Here is a 14,619-nt window from a genome sequence, read left to right as displayed (position 1 = left end):
AGATAATAACTAGAACAGAGTATACTACTGACTCCGGCCATACAATAGAGCGGAAAAATAATGTAAGGGACCTGGGAGTAGTAATGTCTGAGGATCTCACTTTCAAGGATCACAACAGTGCCACGATCGCACGTGCAAAGAAAATGATAGGATGGATAATGAGAACTTTCAAAACGAGAGATGCCAAGCCCATGATGATCCTTTTCAAATCACTTGTTCTCTCTAGGCTGGAATACTGCTGTACATTAACATCTCCATTCAAAGCAGGTGAAATCGCAGATCTAGAGAGTGTACAGAGATCCTTTACTGCACGTATAAGTTCTGTCAAGCACCTTAACTACTGGGAACGCTTGGAAGCACTTGACTTGTACTCGTTGGAATGCAGGAGGGAGAGATATATCATAATCTACACTTGGAAAATCTTGGAAGGAATGGTCCCAAATCTGCACACAGAAATCACTCCCTACGAAAGTAAAAGACTGGGCAGGCGATGCAAAATGCCCCCAATAAAAAGTAGGGGCGCCATTGGTACACTAAGGGAAAACACCATAAGTGTCCGGGGCCCAAAACTGTTCAACAGCCTCCCATCAAGCATTAGGGGAATTGCCAATAAACCCCTGGCTGCCTTCAAGAGAGAGCTGGACAGATACCTAAAGTCAGTGCCGGATCAGCCGGGCTGTGGCTCGTACGTTGGACTGCGTGCGGCCAGCAGTAACAGCCTAGTTGATCAGGCCCTGATCCATCGGGAGGCCTGGTCGTGGACCGGGCCGCGGGGGCGTTGATCCCCGGAATCACCTCCAGGTAACCTCCAGGTAACCTCCAGGTGTCATGACGATGTCGTGAGTCATGTTGACGGCTTTGAGGGGACTTGAGCTAGAGTTCGTCACGGCCATGCTAGCGGGAGATTCGCCTGTAAAAACTTGAATTTGTGGTCACAGTGGTGCCTATGCTAACCTTCCTTCGATGTAGAAACATACCTAGTCGGATGAATCTTATTGAAGCTAGCTGGCCCAGTGGCTAACGCGACGGTCTGGACTTTTGAGACTCTCTGATCGCGGGTTCAGACCCAACCCGTGGTATGGTTTGTTTAAATGACTCAGTGTTCAGTGACCGCTGCCCAAACTAAGAGTCGACAATCCAAATGATTTTTTTATGAACGAGACCCAAAATTTGATCACCTCAAAAATCTCAGATATTATCCTAATACCACAAGACTTTGAAAAGGCAATAAATGACATGCCTATACACTCTGCCCCAGGCCCATTCTCATGGAACTCCGTGTTCATCAAGAACTGTAAGAAGCCCCTGTCACATGCCTTCAGCATTCTATGGAGAGGGAGCATGGACACAGGGGCCATCCCGCACTCAATAAAAGCAACATACATAGCCCTACTCTACAAAGGTGACAGTAAAGCAATTGCAAAGAACTACAGACCGATTGCACTAACATCCCACATAAAAATCTTTGAAAGGGTTCTAAGAAGCAAGATCGCCAACCACCTAAATAACCATCAATTGCACAACCCAGGGCAACACGGGTTTAGAGCAGGTCGCTCCTGATTGTCCCAGCTACTGGACCACTATGATAAGGTTCTGGATGCTATAGAGGATAGACAAAATATATATGTAGTACACACAGACTTTGCAAGAGCCTTCTACAAGTGTGACCACAGTGTAACAAAACACAAAATGCGTGATAAAGGAATAACAGGAAAAGTTGGTAGATGGATCTATAATTTTTTGACAAATAGGACACAAAGAGTAACCGTAAACAGAGTAAAGTCTGAGGCAGCTACGGTGAAAAACAAGGCATTACTCGCTCCTGTTCTATTCCTCATCCTCATATCTGACACAGACAGAGAAGTAACCATAACTCTGTGTCTTCCTTTGCGGATGACACCAGGATTGCCATGACAGTGTCCTCCATCGAAGACACCGCAAGACTCCAAGCGAACATCCACCAAATCTTCAAATGGGCCACTCAAAACAATATGAAGTTCAATGAAGAGAAATTTCAACTACTCAGATATGGAAAACTTGAGGAAATTAAAACTGTATAAGGGTATACGACAAATTCTAACCATACAATACGGCGGAAAAGTAATGTGAAGGACCTGGGAGTGATAATGTCAGAGGATCTCGTCTTCAAAAACCACAACAATGCATCTACCTCATCCGATAGGAAAATGATAGGATGGATAATGCGAACCTTCAAAACTAGGGACGCCAAGTCCATGATGATTCTCTTCAAATCACTTGTTCTCTCTAGGCTGGAATACCGCTTTACGCTAACTGCCCCCTTCAAGGCTGGCCAAATTGCTGACCTGGAGAGGTACAAAGATCTCTCACGGCACATGAGTACGATAAGGCACCTAAATTACTGGGAACGGTTGAAGGCCCTTGATTTATATTCCCTGGAACGCAGGCGAGAGAGATACATAATAATATACTTGGAAAATCCTCGAGGGATTAGTACCAAACTTGCACACGAAAATCATTCCCTATGAAAGTAAAAGACTGGCAGGAGATGCAACATTCCCCCACGAGTACACTGAGAGACAGCACAATAAGTGTCAGGGGCCCAAGACTGTTCAACTGCCTTCCAGCATACATAAGGATGATTGCCAATAGACCCCTGGCTGTTTTCAAGAAGGCACTGGACAGGTACCTAATGTCATACCTGACCAACCGGGATGTGGTTCGTACGTCAGTTTTCGTGCGGCCAGCAGTAACAGCCTGGTTGATCAGAACCTAATCCACTACGAGGTCTGGTCTCGGACCGGGCCGCGGTGGCGTTGACCCTCGAAATCCTCTCCAGGTAAACTCCAGGTAGGTCACACTATACATGCATGTACACGCATATGTATTTACACACTCATCTCAGTTTTCTATTTTCTTAATAGCTCTTGTTCTGTATTTACTCTTATTTCCATGGGGAAGTGAAAGAGAATTCTTCCTCCGTAACCCATGCGTGTCGTAAGAGACAACTAAAATGCCGGGAGGAAAGGGCTAGTAATGTCCGGTGCATTGAAAGATTATATATATATATATATATATATATATATATATATATATATATATATATATATATATATATATATATATATATATATATATATATATATATATCCCACACCACCTGCTTCCATATACGCTTCTGGCTGCCATCAGATCTGCATAGTTGGGGTGGCTCCCTTACTGCTGGGCACAGCGACTCTTGATAATGTTATTAACCTCCTCATGTCTTGCAATCTTTCCCTCGGATTACGGCACACAAGACCATGGTACCCGAATCACTGCCACAAATACACCTGTGTTCGGCGAGAATACAAGTACGATGCGGATGGTCTGTGGGTCGAGGCGTGTGCCAACTGGAGTTGGGAACAGCCAACAGAAATCCCCAGCATGAGGGGCTCTCACTGCCAGGAGGCGGGCTCATGACACACTCTGAAGCATCAGACCAACATCCCAGTGCGATTGTTTGTAGTTGTTCAGGTCTGGTTTCTGAGCCCTACATAAACACATCATTCTGCAGACCAACACACTCATTCTATAGACCAACATACTCATTCTACAAACCATCACACACATCCTACAGACCAACATACTCATTCTACAAACCATCACACACATCCTACAGACCAACATACTCATTCTACAAACCATCACACACATCCTACAGACCAACATACTCATTCTACAAACCATCACACACATCCTACAGACCAACATACTCATTCTACAAACCATCACACACAACCTACAGACCAACATACTCATCCTACAAACCATCACACACATCCTACAGACCAACATACTCATCCTACAAACCATCACACACATCCTACAGACCAACATACTCATCCTACAAACCATCACACACATCCTACAGACCAACACAATCAGTCCAACTGTCAGAAGTGTTACTGAATTCCTATGTAATGTACTTGTGTAGTATATGTTGTGAGTACTAGCTATTTTATATATAAGATCCCTGTTGAGTTAGGCTCTCTGGCTATCTTGTGACGTCATCAAGCCATGCCTATGTGAGTGTCATACCAGAGGCACCGCTCCCACTAAGACCGCAGACTTAGACTCGACAGGTAGGCTGGTCTCCCTCCCCTCATGTTGAGAATTTTGGCCTTACCTGCTGTGTTTATTATAACTATATATAATGAACACTTAGCTGATAAATGACAGCAATTCGTCTACACAGCCGCCCCTGCAGACGAGGTCTAGAAGCTGTCGAAACCATCACAACAGTGGGCTGTCAAGAGATACCATTTGTAAGTATAAATTACCCCTAGGGGGTGTTATGTCAGCATATTTCATTCGATGATGGCTGACGAAATACCTACTTGTTTGGACTCAAAAGTCCACACCTTACTGCCGATTATAGGTTGATTACAAACTCCTTGTGACTCAAGAATTGCGCAATCCCCCGATCTACAAGAAATTCGTAACATACCTTGCTCTTTGTAACGTGAGCTATGGTGTTCTCAACACCTTCGACGGGTATCGGTGACTTGATAGAAGCTGAAGTGTCCTTGGATGTCCACGTCTTCCATTGTCTAGGAAACGCACACTGGTACACTATGTTCCACAAGATTTGTCTTTATTGTTCACAATGTATCACAAGAGAAGCTGATCACACTTCTCTGAAGTGTTTGTGTTAGAGACACTTTGCTCACACTAACGCACAGATCAGTATCCTGGCGTCAGTGTCACTCTCCATAGAGTCAAAGATAGTCTGCCCGACGCCACAGCGCTCCATGCCGTCACTGCCCCCAGCACAAAAAAAAAACGCTGACCTAGTACCTTGCATCCTTGTCACCTCCTCGATGAAGCAAAGCAGAATGTTTGTTTCTTGCTGTCTTAATCATAGACAACAATGTACACTATCTTTACTATGGTAATAAAGTGGGAGCAGGATTTTCCTTAATTGTCCTGCTAAAGTAAGAATGTATTGTCTCTTATAAAAATACACTTTGCAACACCGCTGCAAGGAGCAGAGGTCACTTGACTACGTGGCATAGCATCTGTGATCAATTACTCACTCTAGCAGTAAACAAGACGCTCGCCCCTTCTGAGTGGCCCCTCAGGGCTGAGAGGGCTTGGCCCCTCAGGGCTGAAAGGGCTGAAGGGGGCTGATACCCCCCTCCTGGAGAAAATTTCTCCACACCTCACGTCTCTGTCAATATAAGTGTTACCAACTGACCAATTGTGTATTACTCCAACCGTCATATCTGCAAGGTACCCCAAGCAATAATTGGTGGAAGCGTGGGCTCGTAATTCTGACGATTACGGCGATATACGGAGATAATCTTCTACGAGCTGGCGGAAATTTTGTTTGACCGTTTGCTAGGCTCAATCCAGGTGTATCCAACTACTAGCAAATGATGGGAAAGAGTTGCTCAAGATCTGTTGACTAATTTCCAATGTTCCCTCCAGGGCAACAAACATCTGTGTGTAATGGTAAATCATTTCACCAGATATTTTGAGTTAGTTCCTGTTGCAGATAAGACTGCAGAGACAGGAGCTAAAACATTTAAAGAACGTATAATTTTCAGCCATACCACTCCTAAGTCCCTATTAACAGATAATGGAGGTGAATTCTGTAATGAGATTTTTGAAAATTTGTGTACTTTGTACAAAATCTCTAAATGAATCATTGTTCCTCATCATCCTGTCAGCAATGGGTTAGAAGAACGAACTAATAAGAAAGTACTTAATGTCTTGAGAGCCACTATCAATCCCAATATTGAAACTTGAGATGACATTATATCTGATGTTCAATGTGCTATAAATTCTGCTTACAATGCTTCTATAGGTGACACTCCACATTATGCATTGTACGGTGATGATAAGCGTTTGCCTTATGAGTTGCTGCATTCTAACCCGAAACCAAATTACAGCCCTGATGATTTCATAGCAACTCGTACCAGCTTAGCTCAAAGTGTTTTTAAAAGAATCCGTGAAACACTTCATAAATCATCAGCAGAATTTACAAGAGACACTAATACTCGACCAAAGCCGACCAAAATTAATTAAAGTAGGTTTGAGAGTTATGCTGACTAACTTTAACAAAACACCTGCAATGCCTGACCTCGATCAAAAGTTTGTTGGTCCTTATCATGTAGTTGAACATATCAATGGCAGTAAGTATAAGGTTAGAGAAATTAGTACTGGTCAGTATAAAGAATCGCATTTAGATCATATGAAGTTAGTATGTGATGATAACGATGTTCCAACTCAGACTAATGTGACAGACTCTGACGATCCTCCTGACTCTGTACTCTCTACCTCTAATACTCAGTCAGACGATCAATCTGAATGTCGTTATTCCCTACGTACACGACAAGTATTGAGAAATCCTCAGGAATCATTTGTAAATACCAATTCAGATCTGCCTCAACCATGGCATGCATTAGCCATTGCAGCAGAGTTTGATCTTCACAGAGATGATAACCATTCAGCATATGTAAATCTCACACTAGCAGAGTTGGGGGTTAAATGTAAATAACCTGTATAGATGAATAATACAGTTTAAAATGTATTTCTATTGTCTGCTAAAATATCATCTTATTAAGATTCAAGATTTTTTGTGTGTGTGTTCACGTTCCATCCAAATTCTGAGTTTTAACAGTGTAGATTTGAGTGCACCAAGTCTGCCTTTTCTGTTAAACATTTTCTTCTTTGTACACATATATTCTTCCTCAGAATCCGTAGATCACATGAATACAGATTGGTTGATCATTTCCATCTCTTTTATTGTACTGTGATTTGTTACCATAATTTGTAATGCATTACACTACCATCCATTACAGTAACATCCATTCCTATGTTATCTATTCAATCGATTACATCCTATTACCATTTCTGTGATTAGTTCTAAGTTATATATGTGTTTACTATTGTATAGAACTAGCCAAGAGCCACCTGCCTGTTCAGTCTGCAGAGTTGCATTGTATGTCAAGACGATATACGTAACATGACCGTTATGTCAGTAGTGTTAGGGAATTCCTATGTAATGTACTTGTGTAGTATATGTAGTGAGTACTAGCTATATTACATATAAGATCCCTGTTGAGTTAGGCTCTCTGGTTATCTTGTGGCGTCATCAAGCCATGCCTATGTGAGTGGCATACCAGAGGCACCGCTCCCACTAAGACCGCAGACGTAGGCACGACAGGTAGGCTGGTCTCCCTCCCCTCACGACTCTGCCAATATAAGTGTTACCAAATGGCCAATTGTGTATTACTCCAACCGTCATATCTCCAAAGTATCCCAAACAATACAAAGCACTCATCCTAAAGACCAACATGCTCATCCTACAAACCAACACACTCAGGCCAACACACTCATCCTACAGACAACACGCTCAACTTACAGACCAACACACTCATCCTACAGACCAACACACTCATTCTAAAGACCAACACACTCATCCTACAGACCAACACACTCATCCTACAGACCAACACACTCATCCTACAGACCAACACACTAATCCTACAGTCCAACACACTCATCCTACAAAGTAACATACTCATCCTACAGACCAACACATCTTACAGACCAACACACTTATCCTACAAACCAACACACTCATCCTACAGACCAACACACACATCCTACATACTAACATACTCATCCTACAGACCAACACATCTTACAGACCTACACACTCATCCTGCAGACCAACACATTCATCCTACAGACCAACACACTCATCCTACAGACTAACACACTCCTCCTACAGACCAACACACTCATCCTACAGACCAATACACTCATCCTGCAGACCAACACACTCATCTTACAGACCAACACACTCATCCTACAGACCAACGCATTCATCCTAAAGACCAACACACTCATCCTGCATACCAACACACTCATCCTACAGACCAACACACTCATCCTACAAACCAACACACTCATCCTACAGACCAACACACTCATCCTACAGACCAACACACTCATCCTACAGACCAAAACACTCATCCTACAGACTAAAATACTCATCCTACAGACCAACACATCTTACAGACCAAGACACTCATCCTACAGACCAGCACACTCATCCTACAGACTAACATACTCATCCTGCAGACCAACACATATTACAGACCTACACACTCATCCTCCAGACCAACACACTCATCCTACAGACCAACACACTCATCCTACAGACCAACACACTCATCCTACAGACTAACACACTCATCCTACAGACCAACACACTCATCCTACAGACCAACACACTCATCCTACAGTCCAACACACTCATCCTACAGACCAACACACTAATCATACAGTCCAACACACTCATCCTACAAAGTAACATACTTATCCTACAGACCAACACATCTTACAGACCAACACACTCATCCTACAAACCAACACACTCATCCTGCAGACCAACACACTCTTCCTACAGACTAACATACTCATCCTACAGACCATCACATCTTACAGACCAAGACACTCATCCTACAGACCAACACACTCATCCTTCAGACCAACACACTCATCCTACAGACTAACACACTCATCCTACAGACCAACACATCTTACAGACCTACACACTCATCCTACAGACCAACACACTCATCCTACAGACTTACACACTCATCCTACAGACCAACACACTCATCCTACAGACCAACATACTCATCCTGCAGACGAACACACTCATCTTTCAGACCAACACACTCATCCTACAGACAACACACTCATCCTACAGACCAACACACTCATCCTACAGACAAATACACTCATCCTGCAGATCAACACACTCATCCTACAGACCAACACACTCATCCTACATACTAACATACTCATCCTACAGACCAACACATCTTACAGACCTACACACTCATCCTGCATACCAACACACACATCCTACAAACCAATACACTCATCCTACAGACCAACACACTCATCCTACAGACCAACACACTCATCCTACAGACTAACACACTCCTCCTACAGACCAACACACTCATCCTAAAGACCAACACACTCATCCTGCATACCAACACACACATCCTACAGACCAACACACTCATCCTACAGACCAACACACTCATCCTACAGACCAACACACTCATCCTACAGACCAACACACATATACTACAGACCAACACACTCATCCTAAAGACCAACACACTCATCCTACAGACCAACACACTCATCGTACATACTAACATACTCATCCTACAGACCAACACATCTTACAGAGATACACACTCATCCTGCATACCAACACACTCATCCTACAGACCAACACACTCATCCTACAGACCAACACACTCATCCTACAGACCAACACACTCATCCAACAGACCAACACACTAATCCTACAGTCCAACACACTCATCCTACAAAGTAACATACTCATCCTACAGACCAACACATCTTACAGACCAACACACTTATCCTACAAACCAACACACTCATCCTACAGACCAACACACTCATCCTACATACTAACATACTCATCCTACAGACCAACACATCTTACAGACCTACACACTCATCCTGCAGACCAACACACTCATCCTACAGACCAACACACTCATCCTACAGACTAACACACTCCTCCTACAGACCAACACACTCATCCTACAGACCAATACACTCATCCTGCAGACCAACACACTCATCTTACAGACCAACACACTCATCCTACAGTCCAACACACCCATCCTACAGACAAACACACTCATCCTACAGACCAACGCACTCATCCTAAAGACCAACACACCAATCCTGCATACCAACACACTCATGCTACAGACCAACACACTCATCCTACAAACCAACACACTCATCCTACAGACCAACACACTCATCCTACAGACCAACACACTCATCCTACAGACCAACACACTCATCCTACAGACTAAAATACTCATCCTACAGACCAACACATCTTACAGACCAAGACACTCATCCTACAGACCAGCACACTCATCCTACAGAATAACATACTCATCCGGCAGACCAACACATATTACAGACCTACACACTCATCCTACAGACCAACACACTCATCCTACAGACCAACACACTCATCCTACAGACCAACACACTCATCCTACAGACTAACACACTCATCCTACAGACCAACACACTCATCCTACAGACCAACACACTCATCCTACAGTCCAACACACTCATCCTACAGACCAACACACTAATCATACAGTCCAACACACTCATCCTACAAAGTAACATACTTATCCTACAGACCAACACATCTTACAGACCAACACACTCATCCTACAAACCAACACACTCATCCTGCAGACCAACACACTCGTCCTACAGACTAACATACTCATCCTACAGACCATCACATCTTACAGACCAAGACACTCATCCTACAGACCAACACACTCATCCTTCAGACCAACACACTCATCCTACAGACTAACACACTCATCCTACAGACCAACACATCTTACAGACCTACACACTCATCCTACAGACCAACACACTCATCCTACAGACTAACACACTCATCCTACAGACCAACACACTCATCCTACAGACCAACATACTCATCCTGCAGACGAACACACTCATCTTTCAGACCAACACACTCATCCTACAGACAACACACTCATCCTACAGACCAACACACTCATCCTACAGACAAATACACTCATCCTGCAGATCAACACACTCATCCTACAGACCAACACACTCATCCTACATACTAACATACTCATCCTACAGACCAACACATCTTACAGACCTACACACTCATCCTACATACTAACATACTCATCCTACAAACCAACACACTCATCCTACAGACCAACACACTCATCCTACAGACCAACACACTCATCCTACAGACTAACACACTCCTCCTACAGACCAACACACTCATCCTAAAGACCAACACACTCATCCTGCATACCAACACACACATCCTACAGACCAACACACTCATCCTACAGACCAACACACTCATCCTACAGACCAACACACTCATCCTACAGACCAACACACATATACTACAGACCAACACACTCATCCTAAAGACCAACACACTCATCCTACAGACCAACACACTCATCGTACATACTAACATACTCATCCTACAGACCAACACATCTTACAGAGATACACACTCATCCTGCATACCAACACACTCATCCTACAGACCAATACACTCATCCTGCAGACCAACATACTCATCTTACAGACCAACACACTCATCCTACAGTCCAACACACTCATTATACAGACCAACACAGTCATCCTACAGACCAACACACTCATCCTGCATACCAACACACTCATCCTGCATACTAACACACTCATGCTACAGACCAACACACTCATCCTACAGACCAACACACTCATCCTACAGACCAACACACTCATCCTGCAGACCAACACACTCATCCTGCAGACGAATACACTCATCCTACAGACCAACACACTCATCCTACAGACCAACACACTCATCCTACAGACCAACATACTCATCCTACAGACCAACACATATTACAGACCTACACACTCATCCTACAGACCAACACACTCATCCTACAGACCAATACACTCATCCTACAGTCCAACACACTCATCCTACAGACCAACACACTAATCATACAGTCCAACACACTCATCCTACAAAGTAACATACTCATCCTACAGACCAATACATCTTACAGAGCAACACACTCACCCTGTAGACCAACACACTCGTCCTACAGACTAACATACTCATCCTACAGACCAACACATCTTACAGACCAAGACACTCATCCTACAGACAAACACACTTATCCTTCAGACCAACACACTCATCCTACAGACTAACACACTCCTCCTACAGACCAACACATCTTACAGACCTACACACTTATCCTACAGACCAACACACTCATCCTACAGACTAACACACTCATCCTACAGACCAACACACTCATCCTACAAACCAACATACTCATCCTGCAGGCGAACACACTAATCTTACAGACGAACACACTCATCCTACAGACAACGCACTCATCCTACAGACCAACACACTCATCCTACAGACCAATACACTCATCCTGCAGACCAACACACTCATCCTACAGACCACCACACTCATCCTACAGACCAACACACTCATCCTACAGACGAACACACTCGTCCTGCAGACAAACACACTCATCCTACAGACCAACACTCTCATCCTACAGACCAACACACTCATCCTGCAGACCAACACACTCATCCTACAGAGTAACATACTCATCCTACAGACGAACACATCTTACAGACCAAGACACTCATCCTACAGACCAACACACTCATCCTACTGACCAACACACTCATCCTACTGACCTACACACTCATCCTACAGACCAACACACTCATCCTACAGACCAACACACTCATCCTTCAGACCAACACACTCATCCTACAGACCAACACACTCATCCTACAGACCAACACACTTATCCTACTGACCAACACACTCATCCTACAGACCAACACACTCATCCTACAGACCAACACACTCATCCTACAGAGTAACATACTCATCCTACAGACGAACACATCTTACAGACCAAGACACTCGTCCTACAGACCAACACACTCATTCTACAGACCAACACACTCATCCTACAGACCAACACACTCATCCTACAGACCAACACACTCATCCTACAGACCAACACACTTATCCTACTGACCAACACACTCATCCTACAGACCAACACACTCATCCTACGGACCAACACACTCATCCTACGGACCAAGCCTCACAGCAGGCTACACAACATGTTCGACCTACATATTAAACTCATGAAAGCTAATATCTGACTTAAGCAGCTGAACGCGCCATCCCTTGTTTTATTTTTGCTCTTGTTTTCTCGCACAGCCACCTGGGGTACAGTACACTCCATACCACACCTTATTTCCCCCTCGAATTTTTATTTTCCTTTCGTGTATGTCTGAGAGCCTTACTGTGAGTTTTCGAGCTATGGTACGAGGCTTCGAGTATTAATGTTTATGCTGGAGCCTTGGCGTAGAGCTGGAAGCCGTTGTTTATATCTTAGATTCATAGTGCAGGTTTGAGAGCCTTGGTATATATTTTAGTGATTTTCCCAGCTCTAAGAAAATACTATACTATTCATGAGTTTTCTGATGCTATGATGTTTTATGCTTTGAAGTGAATGAGGCGTCAATTTAAATTACTAATGTTTATTATAATAGTTAAGAAATGTAATGGTCAGGTTAAACAGTTTCTCTCACCACTGTCTGGAAAAATAACAATCTTAATTTTTCATTAATGGAAGGATGGGTAAGCCAATGAAAGGCTTTAGTCTAGTGGCGGGTCATCATATGACTAAGACCCACAGCTGGTAAAATTGTCCTGTTTCCTGACGAGTCTTACCTAACCGAAGATACCATCTAGATGTTAAGGACCAGGTCTGGAGTAGCGTTGCTTGGCGATTATCCTGTTGAAATTATTTTGCCAATAGAGCTAACTGAAGGTTGGAACCGATGTGATAAGATCGGATTCAGAAAAGTCGCTTGTTTTCATAAAATTTTATGACTTAGACTAATTTACAGAATGTACAAACGTACCTGTTGAGAGCCGCTAGTAATATCTTAGTCCATGGTGAAGAGTTGCAGCTAGGTCTAACTGAAGTAGAGTGAGGGGACGAGATTCCTGGCCTACTGGATTATATAACACAAGATATAAGGAACAGATAAGCCTCCTGAATTACGCGACACAGCTAGGCCAGCTGGATTATAGGACACTAGGAATGAGGAGCAACCAGACCAACAAGAGGAGGCAGTGTTAGTCTGAGTTGACTGAACGATGATCCATCAGAGACACTAGGCAAGGCTGGCCCCGGGGTCAGCTCCTCACGAGGTTCAAAAACACTTCTCTTGTTTTGTTTTATCTCTGAAGCGACGACTGCACAAAGGTTTTCAAGTAAGAAAATTAAAATAATCATTACCATGAAAGTTAGAATGATGAGAGTATTATAGAGGTTGGTGAGGATCAAGGAAGATGCCACGAGGCACAAGTCTCACTGGGAGACTCTGGCACTACAGGAAGAGTGTGCTCGCTACTTGTATGTAGCCAGTGCCTCGTGATCTTTTATTATTTATCGTCTTCTCTCCAGCTTTCTTTCTAGCTCTTCTTATTTTCCTTGATGTTAACAAAGACTCTTCTTCCAAGAGTCAAACCTGATCACTTCCCATTTCCCAGGCATTGTATAACCCTTATGGGTTTAGATGATTAAGTCTGGCATACGCTTCTTTTACTACATTGTTCACTATTAATTTTCCTGACATACTTGGGTCAAGGGGAATTCCCAAATATTTCATTAAAGATACTGAAGTGATGTGTTCCCCATTACACTGGACATTAAATGCATTTACCCTTTACAGTTTGTTTCTCGTGCCAAAGAGGTGCAGCGATAGTTCCAGGAATCCAGGTCCGGTGATTATACATCAGTTATATCTTGATGGAAGACTGAGTTAAAAATAATAACAGGAACAACATCAATAATAATATTAATAACAACAATGGGAAATTATGAGGACGAGGTTCACAGGTACATTCCTGATATATTTCATCCA

The 14,619-nt window shown here is 43.4% G+C and overlaps 1 protein-coding gene across 2 annotated transcripts in view; it reads right to left on the bottom strand.

Annotated features, from left to right (window-relative positions):
• LOC128689151 (uncharacterized) overlaps positions 1-14,081 on the bottom strand; it is a 37,683-nt gene extending 23,602 nt beyond the window's left edge. Inside the window, exon 1 of one of the 2 annotated variants that reach the window (XM_070087364.1) lies at positions 13,992-14,081. In XM_070087364.1, coding sequence (XP_069943465.1) covers positions 13,992-13,994 — 3 coding nt within the window. In that variant the 5' untranslated portion in view covers positions 13,995-14,081. Of the gene's footprint in view, positions 1-13,611; positions 13,926-13,991 lie in introns of those variants that run through there. The other variant, XM_070087365.1, reaches the window with a different exon arrangement.
• Positions 14,082-14,619: the final 538 nt, after the last annotated feature.

The sequence above is a fragment of the Cherax quadricarinatus genome, chromosome 21 (assembly GCF_038502225.1).
Source record: "Cherax quadricarinatus isolate ZL_2023a chromosome 21, ASM3850222v1, whole genome shotgun sequence".
NCBI classification, from domain to species: Eukaryota; Metazoa; Arthropoda; class Malacostraca; order Decapoda; family Parastacidae; genus Cherax; species Cherax quadricarinatus.
The sequence above is the reverse complement of the archived record's forward strand: the minus strand, read 5'-3'. Positions and strand labels throughout refer to the sequence as shown.